The 26767-nt window shown below is 56.7% G+C and overlaps 2 protein-coding genes across 2 annotated transcripts in view; one reads left to right on the top strand and one right to left on the bottom strand.

Annotated features, from left to right (window-relative positions):
• Nucleotides 1-240: 240 nt before the first annotated feature.
• Nucleotides 241-6716, bottom strand: LOC115341565 (cytochrome P450 2C5-like). Its single transcript, XM_030014792.2, is given in 11 exon segments — nucleotides 241-807; nucleotides 1012-1068; nucleotides 1071-1152; nucleotides 1870-2057; nucleotides 2495-2636; nucleotides 2741-2917; nucleotides 3091-3149; nucleotides 3152-3250; nucleotides 4045-4194; nucleotides 4563-4725; nucleotides 6457-6716. Coding segments are annotated over 11 exon segments (1485 nt in total). The 5' UTR covers nucleotides 6634-6716; the 3' UTR covers nucleotides 241-616.
• Nucleotides 6717-18579: 11863 nt separating this feature from the next.
• The window catches only part of ARHGAP44 (Rho GTPase activating protein 44), a 30172-nt gene continuing 21984 nt past the window's right edge, over nucleotides 18580-26767 (top strand). Inside the window, 1 exon segment of the mRNA XM_030014881.2 lies at nucleotides 18580-18815. Within this exon segment, the coding sequence (XP_029870741.1) occupies nucleotides 18763-18815 (53 nt within the window). The 5' untranslated portion in view covers nucleotides 18580-18762.

Genomic DNA, 26767 nt, shown 5'->3' with positions numbered 1-26767 from the left:
CAAGGTCTTCATCCCTGTGCAATGGGATGTGGGGATGGGAGTGAGCGTGACTTGCAGTCGCAGACTTTCTGTAATGCTGGAGGGTACAGAGAGGGGGCAAAGCAGGGAAGCAGAAGTATTAGGTGCTTGTCGCCTTGGTTGCTGTGGCTGGCTCGCACACCACCTGTGAAGGGCAGGGAAGCCTGAGCATCACCGCCCTTACATCAAGAGGCACTGTGAATGTCCTTATGAACACCAGCATCCAGTTACCACAGTTATTTTTATTGCAGAAGCACTCTTAATCTCTCACCAAATGAAGGGGTGCCCAGCTCAGCTGGGGGAGCAGCCCTGCCACATGGAGCTAGAGGCTCAATCAGAGCCGATAGGTACGGGAGGAGGAAAACCAGTACTGTCTTCCTCATGTTACTGGGATGTGGAAGGGAAGGGTTGGGAGCAGGTTGCCCATGGAGCTGGTGGCAGAGATGTGTGGCAGTTCTCTGAGGAGAAGCTCGAAGTTCAAAGCGACCCTCCTGCTTGGTGGCTGCTGCTGTAGCATTCATGGTTGCATGGCTTGCTCTGACTTCGGAAGAAATGAAGGCACCTGGAAGACCCCTTCCTTCTCCCCGCAGCTTTCAGCTTAAGAGGACACCCGGCGTCGAATAGCGAAGAACTTGCCTGGTATCGCCCCCCTCTCTATCTCAAGCCATAGGGAGAGTAAATCCATCTCGTACTCGATGGCAAGCTGGAAGGTGAAGCTCTGCAGCAGCGTGGTGAGGAAAAGGAAGAGCTCCATGCGAGCCAGTGCCTCTCCTGGGCACACCCGCTCCCCTGGGGGAACAGAAAGCAGAGGGTGAGCACTGGGCTGATGGCTTCATCCAGCATTTGGGGAAAAAAAGAGTGTAAAAGGAAAGCGAGAAAGCTCATATTAAGGTATAACTTTGGTGCCAACCGATATTCATGCTGGTGGTCCCTGGAGCAGAGCCACTGCAGGCAGGGTGCAGGCAAAGGCGGCATGCGGGGCTGAGCACTGACCTGCCGAGAAAGCCAGGAAGGATTCGCGCTTCCTGAACTTGCCCTTCTCAACCAAGAGTGGCCTGGGTTGACTTCTTTGGGGTTCTCCCACTGGGTTGAATCCGTATGCACAGAATAAAATAACGGAATAACAGTTGTGCCCTGCAGGAGAGGGATGGAGCAGGGGAACAAGGAGGGACATCAGTACCACGACACAGGGCTCTGCTGAGATGGATTAGCAAGTGAGGAATGTCTGAGGAGCACGGCGGGGAGGCTGGGTGCACACCCCGATGCCCACCCAGATGCCTGTGGGGAGGCAGCCCGGAGCGATGGTTCTATGCCAGGCAGGGACAACTAACATGGGGCTCCACTGTCTCCATGGTCCTGCCGGTCTCTGCACAGCTCATGAGACAGAAATTATTGAGTTATTGCCATTGATTTATGTTAAAACCCCTCTCACTGCACAAAGTCCAAAGGAGGGAGGTGTTCCTTCAAGGTGGGTGCTGTACAAAATGCTTGCAGTCAAACCAGGATGGGTGGCCATCCCCAGATCTGCCGAGTAGCGGGGGGCTGGCTTGGTCCCATACCAGGGCGAGCTCAGGCTCCCAGCCCCAGCAACCCTGCACATGTTCCTGGGGGAAAGAGGTGTTTTCCAGGACAGGCAAGGGACACGGGTGTGTGGGCAGAACCGGCAGCAGCGTTCACCTCCCTCTACTCCTCTGCTAAAAGGTTATCGCCATCTCCTCCCACCGAGGATTGAGAAAGGCCTGGGACCTTCAGGAGTGAGCAAACAGTCTGGGGGCAAAGGCAAATCTCATTCAAGCCCCCCTGCCACCCCTCCCCTCAGGGACACAGAGGTTCCAGTGTCACAACTTCTACCTTGGGGATGGCGTGGCCCCTGAACACGACGTCCTGCGTCGTCATCCGCGGGAAGTTCTCCTTGTGGGTCTTGCGGAAGCGCTGCAGCTCGTGGATCACCGCGTTGGTGTACGGCATCCTCAGCTTGTCCTCCGACCTGGGAGCACAGCCAGTGCCTACCACCGCATCAATCTCCTCTTGGACCTTGGCTGGGGAAAAGGCAGGCGTGGAGCTGCAGTGCTTGCTGTGCAAAATCCCCCCTCATTTCTTACTGGCCTCCATGGGCACCTACCCTAGAGCCAAAGGATGATCTAGCAGAGAGGGAGCAACCCAGCACAACCTCTTGTAGAGGCCAGAAATAGGGTCTCTGTCCGCATACCTCCCCAGATCAGGCAGGTTCAAAGCATCTCCCATAGGCCGGTCTGGAGCCATCTGCACAGGCAGGGATGGAGAAAAGGGAGCAGGTAGCTGGATCCCTCTGGCCTGTGTGAATCTGTGTCTAATGGCTCTCACCCTTGGGTGACCAATGCAGGATGATTTTGGTCTCCTGCAAACGGGCCCTCCAGGACTGGGATGATCTGTCTGCACCTTTGCTGCACCGTGACCTCCTCAGGCACAGGAAGCAGTCGCATTTTGCTGACCTTACCTTGAATATGGGGGTATTTTGCCAAGATCAAGAGAAAGAAGATCAGGACGTTGCTAGTAGTCACTGTTCCGGCACCAAAGGGGTTGAATACTGACATGACCAAGTCTTCATTGCTGTACATGTTCTCCAGGCTGCTCTTCTTCTGCAAGGATGCAGTGGGGAGGGGATTCAGTATCGTCTGGGTGATTTTCCAGGCTGCAGCCAGGTCTGGAGGGTAGCCCTCGCCCCGCTTTGCACCACCTCTACCTTCTCCGCTTTCATAAGGAAACAGTCAATGTAGTCCCGGGGGCAGCTGGGATCCAGCGTCAGCTTGTGAAGCTCAACTCTTCCTCGGATGTAGTCCTTCAGCTTCTCACACTCGGCTAGGACTTTCTTGTGTGGCCCTGGGAGGTGGTGCATGATGTTGGGGAAGGTGTTGTAGACCTGAGCATGGAGGAGGCACAGGAGGGCTCAGGTGCCTGGACGGAGCCTCCTGCACCTTCTCTCAAAGCCATGCTGTCCCATCAAAGCCAAGGAGTGACCCAAAGCCAAGGAGCATCCCTCGACCACCTGAGTGCATCAGACATGAGGGTGCTGAGCACAGCAAGGACGCCTACCATGGCAAGTGGGGAGAGGAAGAAGCTGATGTAATTCCCGATCACGTTCAGTAGCTCCAAAAGGCCTTGTTGCTGTAGCTGTAACGGCTCCCGAAGACAACGGAGCAGATCACATTGGCAACCGCATGTCTGAACACTGTCATTGGCTCAAAGGCATTTCCTGCAGCCACAGAAGAGGCAAGAAAGGCATCAAAAAGTCAACAGTTATTTATCTGCTTTAACACAGAAAACGCCCTTCCTCTCCCTTCGAGCCCCTGTGCTTTAAACTCTAAGCCCTGGTTGAATCTGCCAAGGTCTAACAGCCAAAGCAAATAGCCCTCCTGAGCTGTGGGCTGCTACATCTACTGCCCTGCTCCTAAACCCCTCCCCAGTGCTTGGGACTGAGGAAAGCAGAGGCATCTCCCGGCGCTTTGGGCTCCTGCTGATGTGCCCTGGGGATTGGGGGGCTGCAGAGCATCTCCCTGCAGCAACAAACCCCTCACCATCACCGCACATCGGAGGCAGAGGAGCCAGCGTACGACCGAGCTTCCATCTCCTCTTATATTCAGGAAGCCCCAGAAGAGGTGGTGGCACTGGCCACAGCTCAGTTTTGTCGGAGAGGAGGACATCAGCCTGATAACCCCCGTGTCACCAAGGCAGTACCTTATTTGTGAATTCTCAATGCCATGCAGTTTAGTTTCCTATTTTTGTTCTTTTGGCATGAAATGTTCCTCAGTGGTTGCCACCCCCTGCACCAGTTCAGGAGCAGGATCTCCCACCCTGACCTTTAAGCCACGACCATACCACATCCCTGCAGCTCTCTCCGGGTGGGATGGGGCTAGGTCTAAGCTCTTTCTCTACGAGGATCATCCGCACCAGCCATTGCAAACAGCTCTGGGGACCACACATATCCCGTGAGGCTGTTGCGTGCCCTCTGCCTGCCGCAGGAGCCAGGGTGGACAGGACCCATGTCACCTTTGAGTTTTGCTAGTAGTTCCACCAAGTGCTGGGCCTCCTGCTGCACCCATTGCGACATGGAATTCTTTCCCATCCCGAAGTCCCGCAGGGTGCTGAGCGTGAACCTCCGCAGCTCCTGCCACTTCTTCTCATTGCTGGAGACAAAACCTGCAGGGAGGCAGTGGAGACCACTCACCTGCCCACCCTGCCGCTCCTCCCCAGGAACACGGACCCTGCTCTGAGCCCAGCTGAGGAGCAATAGGGCAGTAAGCCAGGGAATGACCCTGGTGTGTGCACAGTGTCGAAAGGCTGAGGATCTTTGCAGAAACTCAGAACAAAGCTGGAACTGACTAGCTGGAATTAATACTGTCCTTGGACAAGAGGCTTAATAGTTGGAGGGACTTGCAGAATGGGAAATGGGTGTGTGAGGTCTTGGGTGTTGAGTCCTTCACTGAACTTGAGCATGGCCAGCTGCAGTCGGGAACTTTCTGCTCACCCAGAGAGCAATAGTGTCTAGAAGAAATCCAGACACCTACCGTAGTCTTTCGACAGCTGCACCAGAAGGGGTATTTCAGGTCTCCCTCCAAACTCCTCGGAGTGGCCCAGCAGAGCATCCTTCACCACCTCATACCCACAGAGCACCACCGCCGGCTTCAGCCCCAGCCAGACGGTGAAGATGGGGCCATACCTGCTGCTGAGCTGAGGGAAGGACGGGAAAGCTGTGGGGAATGAGGGTCCCACACCCCAGCCGTTCGTTTAATTTTAAATTAGGTCTCGTGGCCGCAGTGCTGGTGAGTGCACGGGCAGGGAGGGGAAATGCCTCCCTCGAAGCCGGCGTCCTTGCCCCGCTCCCATCCCAGCCCTCTCTCTGGCGGGTTTCTGATCCCAGTGCCACTTTGGGTGTTCAAAGCATGTGGTGGGTTGACCCTGGCTAGATGCCAGGTGCCCGCCAAAGCCATTCTATCACTCCCCTGCCTCAGCTGGACAGGGGAGAGAAAATATAACAAAGGGCTCATGGGTCGAGATAAGGATAGGGAGAGATCACTCAACCAATTACCGTCACAGGCAAAACAGGCTCAACTTGGGGAAAATTAACTTAATTTATTGCCCATCAACCAGAGTAGGGTAATGAGAAATAAAACCAAATCTCAAAACACCTTCCCCCCACCCCTCCCTTCTTCCCGGGCACAGCTTCACTGCCGGATTCTCTACCTACCCCCCGCAGCGGCACAGGGGGATGGGGAATGGGGGTTATGGTCAGTTCATCACACGTTGTCTCTGCTGCTTCATATTCTTCAGGGGCAGGACTCATCACACTCTTCCCCTGCTCCACTGTGGGGTCCCTCCCATGGGAGACAGTCCTTCACGAACTTCTCCAATGTGGGTCCTTCCCACAGGCTGCAGTTCTTCACAAACTGCTCCAGCATGGGTGTCTTCCACAGCGTGCAGTCCTTCAGGAGCACACTGCTCCAGCGTGGGTCCCCCGCGGGGTCACAAGTCCTGCCAGAAAACCTGCTCTGTGGGCTCCTCTCTCCACAGATCCGCAGGTTCTGCCAGGAGCCTGCTCCAGCACGGACTTCCCACGGAAGGAGGTCACAGCCTCCTTCAGGCGTCAGCCTGCTCCGGTGTGGGGTCCTCCCCGGGCTGCAGGTGGACATCTGCTCCACCGTGGACCTCCCTGGGCTGCAGAGGGACAGCCTGCCTCACCGTGGTCTTTCCCACAGGCTGCAGGGGAATCTCTGCTCCGGCACCTGGAGCATCTCCTCCCCCTCCTTCTGCACTGACCTGGGGGTCTGCAGGGTTGTTTCTCTTACATGTTCTCACTCCTCTCTCCGACTGCCGTTTCTGTCTGTCCCAGCAACTTTTTTTTCCTTCTTAAATATGTTCTGCCAGAGGCACTACCACTATCGCTGACTGGCTCGGCCTTGGCCGGTGGTGGGTCCATCTTAGAGCCGGCTGGTGTTGGCTGTGTTGGACACAGGGGAAGCTTCTAGAAGCTTCTCACAGAAGCCACCCCTGTAACCCCTCCCACTACCAAAACCTTGCCACTTAAACCCAATATAGCCTGCCTGCACGTCTGCCTTCACTTAAACCACGCTGCTCTTTCCTACATGCACCTCTGCAGTGTCTTCTCTTCTCTGGGAAGCAGCTCTGGATGGCAGCAGTGCTGCAGCCTGGAGAGGGGTTACTGTCACTGCCATGGGTCCATTACAGGAGAAGAAAGACTTCAATAACAGTATTGATTATGCTACCAGTAGCAGGGGTTTAGGCAATTCTGGCAGAGCAAAAGAAGAGGGAGGGGAAAAAGAGAAAAGAAAGGTAGGAAAAGAGCCACCTGCACGATTCCCCTTTTATTCTGACACGGGACATTCATGCTTTCTCTCCTGCCAGGGCTGGGAGTGGGTCTGGCACCGCCAGCTCCTCTCTTACCTTCTTGTAGGTCCTGTAGAGGGGCAGGACATCCTTTTGCCATAGGTTGCCCAGAACGGGCCATGGGGCTGGTCCAGGCGGCAGCTGGCTTCTCTTCTTATTGCTTCTCCAGACCAGGAACCACAGGATGGAGAGGAGGAAGAGGATAACGAGCACCCCAGCCGATCCAGGATCCATTCTCACCCGTGCTGCCAAGCAGGAAAAAAAAAATCAAGAATTTCCTCCTCCAGGGAGAAAATCGCAACTAAACAGTGAGCAGAGAGGAGCCGAAACGTGCTGTCTCTGCCCTTCCTTGTGCTTTATATAGGCAGAGCCCTTCCTACATCCCCAGGGTCATCCCCTGCGTCCCTCGCAATCCCCAGGCGGTCAGTGACACAAACACTGGTTTCTCCCAGCCAAGCACACACCTGGCCCCAGCGTGTTGTAACACGGCTCTCAAAGAGCTGACATAGGGTGCTGGAAGCATTGCAAACCCCCACAGGCATGCTGGGGGAGACAGTGGCTCTCCCCTCCCCACATTGCTAAGTCACTTTTTGCTTGGTGCTCCCTTTCGGTGGTATGTGATGGAAGAAGTTGTCACCGTCCTGGCAAAACCTCGCATGTCACCGTCAGGTCATTGCTTGTTTTGTTGTTGCCTTGCTTACCAGTGCAGTGACCCAGGAGGGAACATTCTTGTAAACAGAAACTGAGGGAGCCTGGGAGTGGGGCATGTGTGGCTGGTCAGGTACCTGTTGGGTGATCAAACTCCTTTCTGATGAAAAATGGATCAGAAAATAGGAAACCCACATTTTTTTTTCTGAAATAATTTGGTGTTCTGCTTGGGTTTTGAAGGAATGTCAACAGAAGGTGTTGCGGTTGTTGCAGGTGTGGGGTTAACTCTTCCCTGGGCTCCTCCAGCCTCTTCAGGGCTCCTCTGATGTTTTTGAGCATCTAGCTCTGAGCACCACTACATCTGGCTGCACGTGAGCACATCTGGCACTGCCTCAGCCGCCACGCCTCTGGTCAAGAGCGCTCACAGCCCTTGGCTGAGCAAGCCAGTTCCCAGCAAAGGATGTGATTTCTCCTGGAGGAGAGGGCTGGAGGAAAAGAGAGAAGAGGTTTGATTTCATGCTAGTCCCTGCAGTGGAAGGAGACCCTCAGTAGAGGGCATTAAATGGTATTTGCTGAGAGAAGCCTGAATTATAACGCCCACCCAGAGCAGAGCATCACCCGGCATCCAGCCGCAGGATGAATGGCTGGGAGCCAGGATTGCGTTTGGGCAGGGCTGATAGAAACAGCCAGGACCTCTGCACTTGCACCCTTTTTTGGCCACATAGTAGGGCAGTTCACAGGTGTCAGGCCAGGGATGCTCAGCACTGCCAGCCAGGCTTGTCCCAGCCAGGCTCTGAGGGTTGCTTTCCTGTGGCCGCGGTGCAATTCCTTACACGTACGCACCAAATCTCTCTCAAATCACCAAAAAGTGACTGGCAATGAACCTCCTGCAGCCCTGGGACTGCTCTGTTTCAATATTTTTATTTTTTTCCCCCCATGCTCCATGCTGCTGGGGGCTGGAGGGGGCTCCTGCCTCAACCAACACTGCAAATGCACTCGGCAAAAGGGGTTTTGGGGGGAGAGGGTCATGGCGGCTGGATGGGCAGCCCCACAGCAGTGCCAGGAGCCCCATAGCTGGGACCCACTGGGGCTGAGGCCAGGAGGCTGCTGTGACTCACTTGTTTACACTATCCCATCCCATCCCGTCCTTGCTCTTCCCACGGTTTGCTCTAAATTCTTGGCTTGGGTGCTTGCAAGTGGGGAACTTTGCTTGGGGAGGTGATGTAGTGACTGGGATTTTGGCAGGAGGGTGAACAGCCTCTTGGTGACTGACACCGTTTTATTCCATGGCAGCCAAACAATACAAAGGAATCACTCAAACAACAGGAAAAGAAACAGCCGTGGGGATTAATTTGAGCTGCAAAGTTTAAATCCGATGGAAAATTCCCTCTTCTGCGGGCGAGCTCTGGCAGAGCCTGTGGCCGCCTGCCTGGACACCGATAGCATTTCAGTGCAACACTCATTGCTACAGCAGGTTTTTTGAAAGGTGAATGTCTCCAATGCAACAAAAAAGCATTATTATATCACATTTTATTAACAAAATAGAGAAAACAAACTAATCACCCTGGAATTTGTGAGTCCAGATCACCAGACAAGAAGTTTAATAAGAAATAACTCCCAGGATGATGAAATTTTGCGTTTGTCTTCTTGAACTGCTTGATGAAATTTTGCTTCAAGTTTCTCTTCATAATCTAGAGAATAAATCAAACCAAAAGACCCAAAATGTAGTGTCCATGTAGTATCTCTTGTCAAGTGTGCAGAAAAAAAGGGAAAGGTAGAAGCTGTCGACTAATCTTTTAGTAGCTGAACGCCACTTTGCCTGAAGACAGCTCAGGAGGGAAGAGCACAGATGGGCTTTGGTGCAGCTGCTTTGGCACTTTGTGGGGCTGGGACCTAAAGTGCGCCCAAACTGCTTCATATGGACCCAAAAACATTGGTACTTTGTCCGTCTTTCTGCTGATTTTCTTATAAGGGCTTTTGGAGAGCAAGGGTCTGTAGAGAAGCAGGCTGCTGCAAGGCTTTGGGATCCCTTCAGGAGCAGTTGGTGAGACCTTTCTGCCCCAAAAACTAAAATAGCAGGGAAGGGTCAGCTAAAAACCCACATGGAAAGACCCATGTGACATGAACAAAAAAAGGGAGATTATTTTGACTTCTAAAAAAATTAAAAATCCATTTACAGATTGCCAGGGCCTTTGGATTTTAATTCAAAGTCATGTTTTGGGGCTAAACTCATGCAGAAATAACATGTAAAAGCAATCAGGGAGCAGAACAGCCCCTGCCTGCCCCATATTGTCTGGATGCTCCTAGGGCACAGGGGGGTTGTCTGGTCCCGGCCATGCCTGGTCCCGGTGCCAGGATGGAGCCCGGCTCCTGCCTGCCACACTGCGGCTCTGCAAGGGATGGGGAAAAGCATTGCTCAATTAAATGGTCATGTTGCTGGATCAGACCCAGAATATATCAGAGGGGTAGGTTCAACGAGTTAGAAGAAATGATGCTCATGGGGTATTTTTTGGTGTAGACATGTATTTGGAAAAGCTGCAAGGCAAACACGGCAGTGCAGAAGTGAGAGAAGATTACTCCAGTTAACTAAAGAAGTCAATAAACTGTCTGGGTTATTAGATCTAGGAAGATCTGCCGGAGGAAATCATAATGGTTGTTCCTGTCTCTCAGCTAGCGCTTCTCTGTAGTAGATGTCAAAAAACCTTGGCAAGGGTCAGGACATGTCCCACGTCACGGGGAGGAGGATGGAGAGCAGAGCCACGGCACAGCATGGCACAGCTGGGAATACGGTCTGACTAGGGGCTCGCAGCCACAGAAACACCGAGTCGCCGGGGCTGGAGGCACCTCTGGAGGTCATCTCCTCCAACCTCCTGGTCCAGCAGGACCAGTGGGAGGAGGCTGCTCCAAGCCATGTCTAGTTGGGCTTTGAATATCTCCAAGGATGGAGACTCCACAACCTCTCTGAGCAATCTCCCATGTTTGAGCATCCTCACAGTAAAATAGTATTTTCTTATGTTTAAGGAGAATTTCCTATATTTCAATTTATGCCCATTGCCTCTTGTCACCTTGGAGAAGCATCTGGCCCTGTCTCCTTTACCCCTCTCCATCAAGCATTTATCCACATGGACAAGATCTCCCTGAACCCTCACCTCTCCAGGCTGAACCATCCCAGCTCTCTCAGCCTCTCCTCATCGGAGAGATGCTCCAGGCTCTTAGCCTTTGCTGAACTGACTCCACCGCGTCCATATCTCTCTTGTACCGGGGAGCCCAATGTGGTACACGACACACCAGTGCTGAGCAGAGGGGCAGAATCTGCTCCTTGACATGCTGGTGATGCTCTGCCTGATGCAGCTCAGGAAGCTGGTGGTCTTCTTTGCTGTGAAAGTGAGTGCATTGCTGGCCCACAGTCAGCTTGGTCTGCTCCAGGACCCCCAGGGCCATCTCTGCCAAGCTGCTTTCCAGCTGGGTGGCCCCAGCATGTCCTGGTGCCTGGGGCTGTTCCTACCCAAGGGCAGGACTTGGCCCTTCCCCTTGCTGAACTTCACGAGGTCTCTCTCAGCCCATTTCTCCCACCTGTCCAGGTCCCTCTGGATGGCAGCACAACCCTCTGGTGCATCAGCCACTGCTCCCAGTTTGGTGTCCTCTGCCAACTTGCTGAGGGTGCACCCTGCCCCATCGTCCACATCATTAGTTAATGAAGATGTCAGCATTTCTGGAGACTACTGGTCCACAAGCTTTCAAACACAGCCTTTGTGGCAGCACCAAAGGGTAGCTGTTACACCGTGTGAGGCTTCAACCTGGGCTTTGCGAAGCCCACCCTACCTCCATGCCCTCCTCCTCGCACCCTTTGCATTGAAGCCATTTTTCAAGATCCCACCTTGGCTATGAAGCAAAGCTACACCTGCGGGTTCCCCTGATCTCGTGCTTTGCTTCAGCTCTGCTGGCTTAGAGTAAGCTGTTACACTTATGCTAAGGCAATTAATATTATCCTAATGCAATTTTCCCCCGTCAGTAGCCCAAAGCCTCTGGAGGTGCTCTGCTCACCCCGGGACCTCGACCGCACAGAACAAAGGATGCGTAAAAATAGCTGCAAACCATTTTAATGTCTCCCCCTTTCCCCTCTGCAAGCACGGGGGTGAGACAGCCCCAGCGGCTGCTCGCTGCGTAGCCCAGGCCAGCTAATGACTAAGCTGGGAGTATTTTTGGTTGCTCTTAATAATGCAGCAGTACTCACTGCATCGGAGTCTGGTCGTAATTATAGGGCAAGTGTCATTTGTCATCGCTGTCATCTCCTCTCTCTGGGATGTAGCTCCACGGCAGCATGATGCTAAAGCGCCTTTCACACTCCTGGGGGGTCGTTTCTGGGGTTTGCTATGGGATCCCTCAAGGAAATCCAGTTTTACACCACTGACCAACCCAGACCTGCCCCAGCCTGCGGGAGAGGCACGGTTTGATTTGTCTCTGTAATAAAAATGTCCCAGGGCTTTCTTTGGTGTGAGGCAGGCAAAGTGGTGGAGCAGCCCCCATTTATCCGCTCACCGTCCTCGTGCTGTTAGTCCTCGCCTGCGTGTCTCAGCTGAGGTCCTCGGCTGAGCCACCCGCCGTGGTGGATGCTCGTTGGAGATGGACAACATCAGGACGGTGTGGCCTTAGCTCCTGGTGATCAGCCTGGCAGCATGGGCACTGAGCAGGGCGTTGGGCTTTAAGATACCTGCGGGCCCAGCCCTGCACCCTCTGGGGGTTCAGCACCGGAGACGCGTCGGGTCCTTCCTTCATCCATCTACATGGTGCAGTTAAACCAAGCAGACAGCTTGGTCTGGTTTTCCATGGCTTGCTCATCCCATGAGGAGGACGAGGCTTTCTCCAGTGCCACCACATTTCTCCTGGTCCATGAAACATCTCACAGGTCTCCGGGACCCTGGGGATGGGTCCTACTGCAAGTGCGAGGGGCAGGCAGGTAGTCCTGTGTCCTGTCTTCCCAAGCAGGAAGACATAATTCAAACAGGAAGATGAAGCAATTCCTATTTGCATGCAATAAATGTCATCAAAAGTTTGCTTCTAGTCTACCGTGGTTTTAATTTTAACAGAGCGGCAACAGCGGATGACCTGCATGGTGGTGGCAAAGGAGAGCAGAGTATGATCCTGGCGTTGGGAACAGCCGTGGAAAGGGTAATGGTTAATCAGGGGCTGCCAGCCTTTGTTTTGATTCCTTCGGTGGTCAGGAAAAAAAGAGAGACAGACATTTTGCCCATTAATCAGAGTTTGCACAGGAGGCAAACGAAGGCAGACTGTGTTTGAAGTGCCTGCAGGATCAATTCTGCTCCAAAGCAATGCACATCAAAGGCGGGCATGCCCTGAAGGTCACTCAGCATGGGAGAGCCGGGTGTGAAGACAGCCCAAACATCTATTAATATTTGGCCAGAGACACACACTGACAGAGCGTGGTCCTGGTCTGTGAGTACACGTACCCCCTGCCGCTGCACCGTAAATCAAATTAGCCGCGTGAATCACCAACGAGTGGAAATTCATCACCACCGTGGGGAATGATCTCAAGCACCACGTTTGTGATTGAACCAAAAAATATGATTAAAATTTCCTATAGCATTTTAATTTTTAATCTTCCCCCGCTTCCTCACGCCGCCTGGCAATGTGTGTCAGCCGTGGCCGGGCATGAGGAGCGAGGGGTGGCTGTGGTGGATTTACAGCCGCACCAGGCGCTTCCCATACGGCCTCCCCTTGCTTAATTACACAACATTAATCCCTCCCTGTAATTCCCTGGAGAGCAAGGCTGGCTGCAGCAGAGGGGATCAGTTTGTGCTGCTTGTAGTGGGTCTGGATTTTGGACAAAGGGTGCAATTCTGTGCTCTGAATCACTCCAGAAAAGGAGCCCGCTGCTCTCCCTGAACCCTTGCTCCTAACAGGACCAGGGTCCTGCTCCCAGTTCTCGGTAAACGTGGCTCTATTTTTAAACAATGTTTGGAGAGGGCAAATCTTGCGCTGTGCACATGGAAAATTAGCTGAGCCTTACGTCTCCCATTTTCCCTGTTAGTGAGGTGGGCATCCTAGCGGGGATGTTAGTGAGTTGTTATGAAAATCATTTAAAGGATGTAAAATACATGGGATTTCTTAGAACAGCTTCACTGCCCTGAAACCTTCCCATCCTGCTGTTTACCGTTCCTGCAATAATTATGGAGACGAGAAAAAAATCCCCCCCCTTCTCCTCTGCCACCTTGCAAACACACCACGTCCTTATCCAGGGCACGCCGTTCCTTTGCTCTGTGCGTGTATGTATTTACCACATCTATAAACCTCATTAAAATATGTTAATTCCAAGAAGGGGAAAAAATAGCACTTGCACTTGATGCAACTGAGCGCGATGCTCACACCCTCCCAAGCACGTCTGGGAGAGATGGACCCCAGGAACCGGGCTGGTGACCTGGCACCGGCACCGTGTCCCTGCAGATGGGACAGCATATTCCCTGGGGACAGGGAGAAATTCTGCCGGGGGCTTTCTGGTTGGAAGTACAAACACTGTCCTCTGTGTTTCTGTAATAAGTAACAGGTCCTGGGTTTTGGGCTCAGGGCTCCCTGCCCCTTCCCTCCACCCGGGGAGGACAGAGTGGAGCTCGGTGTGCCTTGCGCACCCGTACGACTGGCCCTCGGGGCTTTGGGTTGGGGACAAGAGGCTCTGGCCATGTCTGTATGTCGGCCAGCTCCCCTCTCCCAGGGGATTTAACCCCTGGCATCTGTATCCCCTCTGGCCACAGGCGAGGCAGGGAGGGATCCCTGCAGAGTGGAAGCAGGAGGGAGCCGGGAGCCGGACCCTCCGCGGGAGCCACCGGCACAGCCCCGAGCAGCAGCATCACTCGTTACCCGTCCAAAAAGGGGCAGCTCCGATGCCATATGCGACGCGGCAGGACAGGCACCGCTGAGCCAGGTAAGCAGATGGCAGGTGGAGCAGAGCTGCCCTTCCCTGGGCGAGCGGCTTCAGAGGCACGGCAGTGTGCCAGGCGGCAGCGGCCAAATCTGAGCGGGCATGGGGAGGAGAGGGATGCTGCACAGTTGCCCAGGCATGGCATTGCAGCAAAGCCCTGCTGCTTGGGAATTTACTCCTTCGTTGTTTCTTAGTGCCCAAGTGATTATTTACACTTGCACAGGAATAAAACAGAGAGTGGAGAGCCTGGTGCCTCCTGGTTTTTGGGGAATGGTGTCCTGCAGAGGATGAAGGCTTGTGCTCCAGCAGCGGCTTGGCCAGGACAGAGCAGGGGTTTGGTGGCGGTCACAGGACAGCGGGTGCCACCCGGGTTCGGCCAGGCTCTCCCGCAGCAGACGGGTGCTCACTAACCAAATGACAAGGGATGGGATTTTACTGCGAGCTCTCTGGCCACCTCCCCTGCTCCCCGTCTCCCTTTCCTCCTGCTTTCCTGCTGTGGGGATTGCGCAGGCGCCACTTCCATCACGCTCTTCATTACCCCTGCCTCCTGGAACAGAAACCAGGGAAATATGATTAAAGCCCTTTCGCAGGCAAACTTATCAGCCTGCGGAAAGGACATTAGCTTCATTGCTGCTGGGAGAGAGCATCCTTGGTGCTCACAGGGGTGTCATCAACACAGTAGGGGCTATTGCTCATGGTATATTCACACCACGTAGCCCAAGCATGGCGCCCACCAAAGTCTGAGAAGAGGCACAGTGGGATGTCATATTTGCTTGTGAGGTGTTTTGGGAGCAGGTCAGGTCACCGAGGGATGGATGTGGGTCAGGAGGAGCCTGTGCTGGACCTGCGGGTAGGGGCAACTGGGCCAGCGCCCGGTTCATGTCAGGGCTGTTAACTATAATATGGTTTTCCACTAAAATGGGTTGCTTTGATGCTAATTTGCTTTGACCCATCTGGGCCGATGCTATCTGATCTTGGAGGTTCAACAGTGCCGAGATGATGGGGGGGTGGATGGCAGGGACAGCTCAGTCACCATGTGTACGAGGCAAGAGGGTTAAAGCCAGAAGCAAGCTGGGGTGGTCAGATTGACCTTATTGGCACCACTGCACTGGTGAAGACAAGAATAATCTGCCCCAAGACAGTGTTTTGAAGCTGCTTTTGGGCCAGGAGAATGTGGGCACCATTACTGAGTCCTACAGGGTTTTTCCCAGGGTTGTGTCCATGAGTTTTACCCTTCCTGCTCCAGTGAAAGGTTGTAAACCATCTCGCCAGCAATGTCTCAAAACATCACATGGTGGGAACCACAGCTCTGAACTATGCAGCTCTCCATACCTCTTCAAAGGAGCCAAAATTCCCTGTATCCACCTCCAGAAACCCCATAAAATGTCTCTTTTTGCCATCCTGCAGTAACGGTGCAATTAAGAGTGGAAAAATAGAGAGAGGAAGTGCTGAGCCTGCACCAGCTGATGCCAGGGGAGATGCCAAGAGCTCCCTGGCTGCAAAATATTCCTGGATCCTAAGACAGGTTGTGTCCTGTGATGCACCGAAAGCATCACAGCAGGACAGGGCGGAAAGGCACCCCTGGATGTAGCCTCCTGCCCTGCTCCCGTGGGCACAGTCCCAGGGGAAAACCCCAAGCTGGGGCACCGTCAGAGGCTTTGGGTTGCTGCAGCGGGAGCCCCAGTCCCTCACCCCAACCCTGCTGGACGGAGGTGCTCAGGAGTGGCTGAGCAGAGCTGGAGCTGCTGCTGGGACTGCTCCTGGTGTGTCCCAGCCTGGCTGGGGAGCTCAGCCGACTTCCCCTCTATCACAGCGAGCCTGCGGTACCGGATCTCAGCCTTTGCATGACAACAGCTAAATTTAGTGGCAGATGCATGCGGGAGTTCTGGAGTGTCCTCCTCGCTGCCGGTCCCAGGGCTCCCCAGCACAGATTCCCCACCAGCAGACCAGACCCCCCACCAGCCACCTGCATGCCCCGAAATCGGTCCTTGCCCTCCTGCACCAAGGGGGTCCCTGCGTGACCTGCCCAGGCACAGGGGTTGGCAGACCCAAACCTCAGCCCTGTGGTGCCGCAAACTCCCCTGGACTGGGAGACGCTGGGATGGAGCTTCACCTCCTGGGGCAGCCTGGTGCAACCCCGCAGCAGGTGCAGTGCAGGGGAGGGAGCTGTGTTGTAGGGCGGTGGAAAGCGGGGGCACAAAATTGGGCTGGGTTTGAGCTCAAGCTTGGGGCTACCGTGAGCGATGCTGTTCTCACCGATATTACTCTTGCTTTGTCACCTCCTGGCAGTCTCAGCGGGGTTTCAGTCACTTAAGATGCCCATCATCGCTCCTCAGTGCTTAATATTAACTGAGAGCATCCTCGCTCTTCCCCAAACAGCCCAAGGGGGATTATTATGGGTTTGCCCAGGAACAGCCTGATTTTGTAAGCCCAGTGCGTTAGACCCCCAGTAAAACATCCCTAGGAGCTGCCTGGTTTGAGGAGCTTGTGAGAGAGGCAGCACAGGCAGCTGCCTAAACACCATGGTGTGGTGCTGCCTGCGGGCACAGGGAGTGGGCACGGGTTTTGCAAGAAAATGGTAACAGGGAGGAAGGGCCATCATTTTACAAGTAATATAAAAACCAAAAAAGTCTCAGAATGTCCTCAGATGGCACCGAGCAGAGGGGGAGGAGAGGGGCTGCTGCGTGGCCCCCAGCACAGCACAACATGGGGAGCAAATAAGCGCTACCCCCAGCACGGTCCTCCCAGGGCAGCTTTTGCTCTCCGTTAATGCAAAATTTCTTGGCTTTTTCCATTAGATGAGCATTAATTTATTTTTTTCCTGGGTTTTCAGAGAGCTGGAAGGAGCACCACTGGGGCTTGATTTTTTTTTTTTAAGAATTGTGCTCCTTGAATGCCCACATGCCTGGCGTGCATCGGCACCCCTCTGTGTGCCTGGCAGGCAGCACACCCTGCCTGCACTGAGCATTGCCCTAGAGCCGGCAGGGGAAATGCTATTTCAGGGGTTTGTTTGGACTGACCGAAACAGCAGCTGCAGCATCCCCTCGTCTTATTTTGGGGGATGATCGACAGTGCACCTAGAAGCTCGTGGGAACTGCTGACTACTGGAAAATCCTGTCTACAGCCTAAAAGAGGCTGTAAAAATCCTGGGAGCACCTTTCTAGCCCCATTTTACAGATGGGAAGACTGAGGCCGAGGGCTGTGGGGCTGTGACGGAGCAGATGCTTTGCAGGATCCAACAGCGAGCGTGGGTTACCTGACGCTGTTTTAGCAGAGTGAAACACGGACATATGGAAAACGTCTGGGGGTAATGGGGTTTCAAAGTGGAGCTCTCAGTCCAGTGCAGGGGCTGCCCAAGTGCTCTGCTGCCCAAGCCCAGCTGCTGCCATGGGAGAGAGTGGCTGCTTGCACAGCCCTGCCAGTGCGGGGCTGAGCCTGCAGGCAACTCTACCCTCTGAGCATGTCTCCAAGGGTCAGATCCAGATGCAGGATGGGAAAAGTGGGATGAAGAGGCTGTGGGTGCACTCAGAGAGCATCACCAGGGCTTTTCCTAAGGAGGTTTCATGTTGTCACAGGGATCAGTACCTTAGAGTTTTTTTATTCAAGATCAAGAAGCTACAGAGCAGTTAAATCAATCAAGTGTCCTTCAGACCGGGAGCAATGCCAGCATGGGCAAGGCAGCCCTTTCAGGGCTCAGCACCCGTGCAGGCCCTGGGCAGGCAGCTGGGGTGATGGTACGGGGATGAGCATCACCCCACCATCTCCCCTGGGGTCTGCAGAGCTTGGGTAGCACAGGGGAACCAGGCAGTGAGGTGCCTGTCCCAGCTGGGACCAGCTCCTGCTGCCCTGCCTGGAGGCTGCAGGCAGGCTCCTGCTCCAGCTCATCCGGCGCTGCCCAGGGATGCGCAGCAGCAAGATGTTGTTTAAACCTGCCACAGCCCCTAGCGCCCCAAATCCCTGGGGCTCTGGAGAGCAGAGATGGAGGATGCTGGGGGGGATGCCAGGGCATGGCAAGGGGATCCTGGGGCAATGTCAGGGGCGTGCTAGGGGGATGCTGGGGGATGCCAAGAAATGCCAGGGGGTGCCAGAGGGATGCTGGGGCCATGCCAAGGGATGCCAGGGTGATGTCGGGGGGATGCCAAGGAATGCCAGGGGATGCTGGAGGGATGCTGAGGCCACGTCAAGGGATGCTGAGAGGTGCCAAGGGATGCCAGGTGATGCTGGGGCATGCCAGAGGGATGCCGGGGGGATGCCAGGTGATGCCGAGGCCATGTCAAGGGATGCTGAGGGATGCCGGGGGGATGCTGGGGCGACGCCAAGGGGTGCCGGGGGGGGGGATGTCGGGGAATGCCGGGGGCTGCCCGGGGCCAGCTCCAAGGCTCCCCCTGCCCGGCAGAGCCCGCCGGGGCGGGCGGCCCCGGACTACATTTCCCATCGCCGCCGCGGCCGGGGGCGGTGCGGGGCGGTGCGGCGCGGAGCGGAGCGGAGCGGGGCGGGGGGCGCGGAGCGCGGCGGGGCCCGCGCAGGCGGAGGCGCGGAGCCGCGCAGGGGCGGCGGGCCCGCTCGGCTCGGCCCGGCCCGGCCCGGCCCGGCCCGGCTCGGCTAGGCTCGGCCCGGCTCGGCTCGGCTCGGCTCGGCCCGGTTCGGCTCGGTTCGGCCCGGCCCGGTTCGGCTCGGCCCGGCCCGACTGCGCGCCGGGCGAGGATGCGGGAGGGGCGGCCCGCGGCCCCCCGCTGCCCGCCCGCCCTGCCCGCGTAAGGGGCGCCCGCGCTGCCGCCACCATGAAGAAGCAATTCAACCGCATGCGCCAGCTCGCCAACCAGACCGTGGGCAGGTAGGGATGGGGACGGGCCCTGCCCGCGCCCTGCCCGCCTCACAGCCCCGATCCCGCACCCTGCCTGCGTCCTGCCCGCTCCCTGCCTGCCCCACCGCCCCCATCCCACACTCTACCTGCATCCTGCCCGCTCCCTGCCTGCCCTGCTGCCCTGAGCCTGCACCCCACCTGCGTCCTGCCTGCCCCACTGCCACTCCACAATGCCCCCTCCCTACCTGCCCCACTGCCCCTGCTCCCTCCCTGCTCCCCTGCCTGAGCCCTGCTTGCCCCACAGCCCCTCATCCCACACCTTGCCTGCTCCCCTGCCTGCTCCCTGCCTGTGCCCTGCCACCCCGCTGCCCCTGACTGCTCCCCGCTCCCCTGCCTGCCTCACCGCTCTGACCCTGTACCTTGTCTGCACCCTGCCTGCCCCGCTGCCCCTGCCCATCCCTGCCCGCCTACTTGCCTGCTTCCTGCCAGCCCCACTGCTCTTGCTCCCTTCCTGTACCCTGCCTGCTCCCTGCCCTCTGCCTGTTGCCCCTGTTCCTGCCCACGCTCTGCCCACCCGACTGCCCCGGCTCCTCAGCTTGCAGCCTGCCTGCCCCACTGCCTGTGCTCCCGGCCCTCCACCTTCCCGCTCCCCGTACGCCCCTTGCCCTGCTGCCCGCACCCTGCCTGTTCCATGGCTGCCCCCCGACCACCCCTCTGCCCACACCGTGCCTGCTCCCTGCCTGCCCCGGTGCCTGCATCCCACCTGCCCCGCTGCCCCAGTGCCCACACCTTGCCTCCTCCCTGCCCATTCCCTGCCTCCTCCCCTGCCTGCAGCCCCAGCCTGCACCCTGCCTGCTTGTTAACCCCTGCCTGTCCCCCTGCACGCACCCTGCCCCACTGCCCGCCATTCCCCTGCCCCGCACCCTGCCCCCTTCGTCCACTATTTCCCTGCCTGCCCCTGCCCTCACCCTGCCTGCCCCACTGCCCCTGCCCGTTCCCTGTGTCCCAGGGCCGGGCCACGCAGACACCTGCTGTCCAGGCACCCCAGCCCCGATGCTGTGGGGTGCCCCACTGGCCTGCTCCCCCCGGCACCCGTGGGTGGCCCCGGCTGGCTGCGGGGAAGGGGAGCAGGCAGGGTGCAGGGGGACACGTCGGGGCGCCGGTGAAGGGGCCGTGCCTGCGGGGATGCCCATGCGCACCGATGCACGGCCAGGCCCGGAGTTTGGTGGTGGCTGTTGTGTAATTCCCGGAGATTTTGCAGCTTGGGGTGGGGGGAGGGGGGGTGTCTTTATTTTTTCCTTCCCAACACGGTGCTGGGGCACTGGCACCGGCACGGCCGGGGCGTTGGGCTCAGCATCCCCTCCCGGAGCCGAGGGCTTGGACTTCCACTGGCATCCCCCACGTCCCCTCTCGCCATGTCCCCCATGGCGATGGGGATCGCCCCACCGGCTCTGGGTCCTCGGCCGGGCAGGAGGTGGTCGGTGGCGATGGCTCCTGCCTCGGCCGCGGTGCTGCCGCACGGCCCCGGCGTACAGGCACGGGGCCGGGCTGGCAGCAGGGCACCGTCTCGGGGCTGTGGCGGCTGTGCGGGAGCGCGGTGTGGGAATGTGGTGGCAGGAACGCGGTGCAAGCGTACGATGCTGGAACACAGTTTGGGAGCGTGCTGCAGGAATCCGGTGCGGGAGCATGATGCAGGAACATGGTGCGGGAGCGAGCGCGGTGTGGGGATGGTGTACAGGAGCGTGAAGTGGGAGCACGGTGGCAGGAACGCGGTGCAAGAGTGCGGTGCGGGAATGCGGTTTGGGAGCGTGCTGCAGGAACGTGGTGTGGGAGAGCGATGTGGGAATCTGGTAGAGGAGTGCGGTGTGGGAACGCGGTGCAGGAACACGCTGCAAGAGCGTGGTGTGGGAACGCGGTGTGGGAGCACGGTGCAGGAATGCGGTGCAGGAACGTGGTGCAAGAACATGGTGCGGGAGTGTGGTGTGGGAGTGCGGTGTAGGAACATGGTGTGGGAGCGCGGTGTGGGAGTGCGGTACAAGAGCGTGGTGTGGGAGCGTGGTACAGGGAATGTGGTGTGGGAATGCGGTGCGGGAGCACGGTACAGGAAATGCGGTGCAGGAACGCGGTGCGGGATTGCTGGGAGACTGGTGCTTGCCTCCGTTGAGGAAGCAGCAGGAGGAGGCTGTTTTGAGGACAGAGCGTGTGATTTTCTTGCATCTGCGCCGGGCCGGGTTTGCTCTCCGGATGCACCGAGAAGGTTTGACACATCTCCCACCCGCGGCTGGGCGGCTGCAGGGGAGGGGTGTCCCCAGGTCCCACCACCACCGCGTGGGAGACGTGAGCCGCGCACCGCACGCACGCCTGGCTTCAAAATGGTGCTGCTGACAAGGCGAGCATCCTCCTTCCCACATCCCCCGGGAGCGCGGGGCCATGCTGGGCTCCCCGCAGTGCCCGACTCGCAGCCTGGGGAGCGGGGATGGCGGCCGCGGGGCTTGGAGCTGCTAAACCCCTAATCCTCTTAGGGGCTCGCTGCGACGCCGGCTCATGATGGGCAGCTGGGAGGCTCCATCGGTATACCCCAGCACGTCTGCTGCCTGCAGAGCTGCCTGTGCTGCCAGGCTCTTTGGGTTTAACGGGGGGGGGGGGGGGGGGGGGGGGCATGTGGCCACCTCTTTGCTTTGCGCTGGGACCGGGCGGCTGGAGCCTCTGCAGGGCTCAGCAGGAGCTTGGGGACCATCCCCTTCCTCGACCTGGCCCCTTTGGTCCCCCACCTCAAGCGTGGGCTGATGTTTTATCCCTCTTCCCCACTGTGGAGCCCTGAGCAGCCCTCTCCAGCCAGCTGGAAATAAGGAATAATAGATGGAAATAAGGAATAATAGATGGAAATAAGGAATAATAGATGGAAATACGGCATAATAAATGGAAATAGGGAATAATAAATGGAAATAGGGAATAATACATGGAAATGAGAAATAATTAATGGCAATAAGGAATAATACATGGAAATGAAGAATAATACATGGCAATAAGGAATAATAAATGGAAATGAGGAATAATAAATGGAAATAAGGAATAATAATAGAAACCTGGTGTTTTGTCTCCCCTGGGAGACGCTCACCTGGGTATATGCACCGTAACCCTCTGCGGTCTGAGGGCTGTCCCCTCCCGCTCGTCACCAAGCCCCAGTGGGTCACCATCACCCTGCAGTGCCAGCACCCTCGAGTCCAGGGCTGGGGACCGCTGGGCTGGATGCTGCCTCGGGGCTGGGGTCTGTGCTGCACGTGGAGGTTGTCCCTTGGGGGGAGACGGGGGCGTTGGGGACAGTTTGCATGTGGTGGTGGCAGTGGTGGCATCCAGCTGGTGTCACTCCTGCCAGCAGCACCTGGCCCAGAAGATCCCGCTGCTGTGGGGGTGGCTGCGCTCCCCCCACCAACACAGCGGGGGGCTGGACTGGGGCTGCGTCCAGTGGGACCCGGGGGACACAGCGGTGACATCTCCCCGGCCACCCTGCAGGGTGTGCAGAGGGAGGTGCAGTGGGGGAGTCCCAGCCCCTGGTGGCTTTTCCTGCTTTTGGTGGTGTTTTCCTTAAAAAAAAAGGAAGAAAAAAGGCAGTCGAAGGGGAAAACCCCATCCGTGGGTCTGCCAGCAGCTGCCAGAAGTACCCCGTCAGGGGACAGGCAGGGGACAGGCAGGAGCAGCCCTTTGTCCCTGTGAGGTGGCCGCAGCTGGCACTCGTGTGGGGGGAGCGCGTGGCTGGGGCTGACCTGCATGGGGAGCGGGCAGGGATGGGTCAGGGTCAGGATAAGGGTTAGGGTCACGGGTTAGGGTTAGGGTCACAGGTTAGGGTTAGGGTCAGGGTCACGGGTTAGGTGAGGATGCTGAGTGCGTTTCCTTACCTTTCCAAATACATCTTCAGCTCCTTTTCCCGGGGCTGTCGCATTCCTTTGCAGCTCCGCTTGCAATGCTGGGGGCGAGCGGGGACCTGCTGGGTTCCCTGGGGACGGCAGCAGTACCTGCAGGCACTGGGGTGCCCGGTCTGTGAGTGTGACGGGGCCAACCAGCACAGACCATGCTCTGCTGTGCCCTGAGCACGTTATTTGTTTTGTTTTGTTTTGTTTTTTATTTACTTTATTTATTTTATTTAGGTCATTTCACTAGACAGATAGAAAGAACTGGGGATGCTCATCCCAGCCCAGACCCGTGCTTGGTACCCAACCTTCAGGAGAAAAACTGCACCCAGTCTGTAAGGGGCCATAATATTTATCTCCGCAGCGTGGAAAAAGGGAAGAGAAATCAATAAGCGGCTGTAAAATATTTTGAAGATGCTTTCTGCAAAGTGCGCTTTTTTAAATTTTTATTTATTTATCCATTTCATCAGCGGCTGAGCCAGCGGGAACTCGTGCCCTCACCTCGAGGTCACAGGATGATAGCCACGAGCATGCCACAACACTCACTCCGGCAGCCGAAACAGCTCCTTGAATTTTCCAGAATTGGTTCAATATGGGTTTTTCTCCATTGGGAATAAAACAGGCACTCGCAGCCGCCTGCAGAATGGCACGGCTGGGTTCCTGAATGGCACCCCCCCCCCGGGGGGACTCCGAGGAGGACGGTGTCAGCTTGGGGTGATTGTTTTTTTCCTCCTGGTCCTTTCTGAGCATCCCAAGATGTATGCCCCATCCTGGGGGACAGTGGTGGCATTTTGGGCTGGACATCGCTTTGGTGGCTTTCGGGGCAGATGCTCTTCCAAGCACCAGAAAGTCTGCACAGAAATATAAAGCCTTTAAACACTGAGGTTTTATCCTCTGTGCAGCAACAATATTCTGCAAGAAATAAGGACGTTTTATTCTGTGTGTATGAAATAGGGACGGAGGGAATAAAAGCACCACCTGGGATTTTTCCGATGGGATTTGCAGGAGGGAACAACACGCTTTAAATAGCTGGGTTCCACGTCTGCATTTTGAGGTTCCGGTGGCTCGCTGTTGGCAGACCCCCCTGGGATTTTGGCTTTGCCAAGCGATGCCGCGCCCCTCAGATGGTGCCGGCAGCATCCCTGCAACCCTGGGGATATTTTTATCCTCCTCGCAAGGCGGCAGCGCTGACAAACTGAAATATTCATGGAGCGGGCTGAAGGTTTTGTCCCCGCGTCCAGCAGCCTCGGGGCCTTGCGCTTTGCAGGGACTTCTCCATGATTTTCAAATCGGGACCAAAGCGTGGTCAGGATGCGACCCCGGGGGGGGGGGGTTTCCTCTGATAGGGATGTGCCGGGAGCGAGGAGCAAAGGGCGCTGTGCATCCCTTGCCGAAGGGATGCCGATGGAGAGAGCTCGCAACCAGGAAAGGGACAGGAGACGAGGAAAAGAGGCTTTCCTGTCTTTAAAACTCTGTCCCCCATTTTGCTTTGATTCCTTTGGTTTTCCCAGCAGTGGGCAGAAGGACAGAGGAAAGCTGGACCAGCCTTCCCCACTCATTTCATCCCACTTTTCCAGCCTGGCTGAGCTGAAGGCGGGTGAGCTGCTGGGGACTGAGCCCTGACCCCTGGTACCAGGCCCACTGGGTGGGCATCACTGCCCTTAGCTGCGGGTTTGGGACATGGGGACCGTCACTCCGGGTCACCCACTGGGGCAGGATGAGCCCAGGGTGCACTGGGGGAGGCGCTGGCGGGGCCATCTCACCGCGTCTTGCTGGATGTTGCAGCTCGGAGTCATCTCCCTGGGGCATTTGAGCAGCGATTTGAGGATATAAATATTTGATGTTTTGCTTCTTGCCTGCTAAAAAGGCACCGGGAAAAATCCGCAGCTCCGTTTGGCCTCAGCCGGATCCTGGTTACAAGCCGTCAGGCTGCGTGTCCCTGGGGATGCCGTGGCGAGGAGAGCTCAGGTGACGGCAGAAGCTGGGGACGGCATGGTCCTTGGACCAGCATCCAGCCTGAACTGCGATGCCCAGTGCTTCCAGGGGTTGTCTGGATGAGATCTGAAGGGCTTTCTCCTCCCTCCAGCACACATGATGGATGCTCAGCACCTTATCTGAGTTGCATGGTTGAACCTCACCTTATCGACCTCACCTTTGAGCTTTGGGGGCTCGAGGACCTTGAATTTTCCCATGGGTACCAGCCCCCAGGCACGTGCGGCAGCACCGGAGGGAGATGCGGGCAGGACTGGGATGGAGCCGGGTACCCTCCCTGAGCCCATGTGGGATGGCAAGGCAGACCCATCCGTGGGAGTTAACGCTGCTGGCGCGGAATGGCCTTGGCTGGGTATTTGTGCCTCCCTCTGCCTGCGCTCGGCCGGGAGGCTATTTTTAGGCTGGAGCAAACAGAAATCAGGGGAACCGGCCGGTGTCAGTAATTAAATAGGGATGAAATATTTATGGGAGTACTGCAGCGAGGGGGTGGCCAGGGATGGGGTTGAAAGGGGTATTTTGGGCAGGAGGTGTGGGCAAGGGGGTCCTCAGGGCATCACAGACATGCTCTGCCTCCAGAGATGAATCCTCGCTCCTGCCCATCCCCACACTGGGTGAAGCGCTGCCTGCCAGCCAGTCGTGATGGTTTTCCCATTCAGGGAGAATACTGTCACGAAATCATTATTCTGCTTTGAGTTTTGCTGGCACAAGGTCAAATGCAAGGCCAAGGGCTCCTTGTCTTGGGTGGTTTGAGCATCAGAGGGGGACAGTGGTGGGGACATGGGGCAGGCGCTGATGATGGATGGTCCAGCCAGATGGAGATGTCTGGCATCAGGAGATGCTCCAGGGAAGCACCGGCTTTGCTGTAGCTCCTCACATCAAGACACTGGAAGCCACGGGGTTTATTTGGAAATCAACTTAGTTTGCTTGATTGGTGTTGATTTCTGCCGGCAGCAATTAGTTTTCGCAGAAGCGAACACCCGACCAAGTTGTAGCTGCATCTCCTGCTCATTTGCTTTTAACTCTCCATATTAATTGTGCCTTTTCTCACAGTTGTTTGCAGGGATGCGAGTGTCTGGGTGCTGACTGAGGCTGAGGATTGCCTGGATTTGTGCTGAGAAAATCAGCTCCGGGGTGGAAATCTGGAGGGGAAGGGGAGGAGTGGGTTTTTATTTGCCTAAAGGAAAGATGAAAGAAAGTGTTGAAAGACGGTAATCCTGGCTGCCTCTCCAAGGGATGCTCCCGCAGGATGCATGTAACTTGTAAGGCATGAAGTCTGGGGGGATTAGGGACAAGCCAGGGAAATTGGGGGGTCCCTGCACCCCTCTTTTGGGTGCTGTTGTTTGCTGAGGCCACCTTGCATGAGCAAAAACCACTGTCTCTGGTTCCTCGGGGCAGGTCATGTCCGAGCGTGGGAACCCTGGCTGCATCCGCTTTGTGAGACATGGGGATAGAAATGCGCACGTAAAAATGAATGGGTGAAGAGAATTGCCGAAAGCTGATACTGGCTTAAACTGGTGCATAGAGGAGATGCTTTTCTGGTGCCACCAGTTGCCTGCTCTGATGGTTGGGCCATGGGATGCTCCAGCCACTGGATAGCCGCTTCCTGGGGCTCTGCTGCACGTCAGACCCTTGAGCATCGTTCATGTGTCAGGAGTTACGGGCGAAGCACAGATGGGCCCTGAACCCTGACAGGGCGTGAGGAAGGGGGAAATGATGTAGCCCCCCAGCTGCTCCAGGGCGCGGGAGCCTGTGTCCCTCTGCCCCCCCACCACGGGGGCCCTGGCACCCCCAGGAATTCCTTCAGGCACAACGGTGGTTTGGGAAGGAGACGGGTTTGTGCAGGCAGGAGCTCGGCTGCCTCCCGCGTGCGGCTGGAGCAGCACGGGCAGGGAGCAGGTCCTGGGGTCCCCTGGGCTTGGGGCGGCCGTCACTGCTATGGCAGAGGTGGAATTCGGGGTCTGTGCGACCCCCCCCAGGCAGGTTCATCACCGCTCAGCTCTGACTGCTTGTACGGAACCAGCAGTGGAGCAAGGAGGGGGACTGGGGGTGCCAGGAGGGGGTGGGGGAGCTGGAGTGGATTGG

Source organism: Aquila chrysaetos, chromosome 5, assembly GCF_900496995.4.
Source record: "Aquila chrysaetos chrysaetos chromosome 5, bAquChr1.4, whole genome shotgun sequence".
Lineage (NCBI taxonomy): Eukaryota > Metazoa > Chordata > Aves > Accipitriformes > Accipitridae > Aquila > Aquila chrysaetos.
The sequence above is the reverse complement of the archived record's forward strand: the minus strand, read 5'-3'. Positions and strand labels throughout refer to the sequence as shown.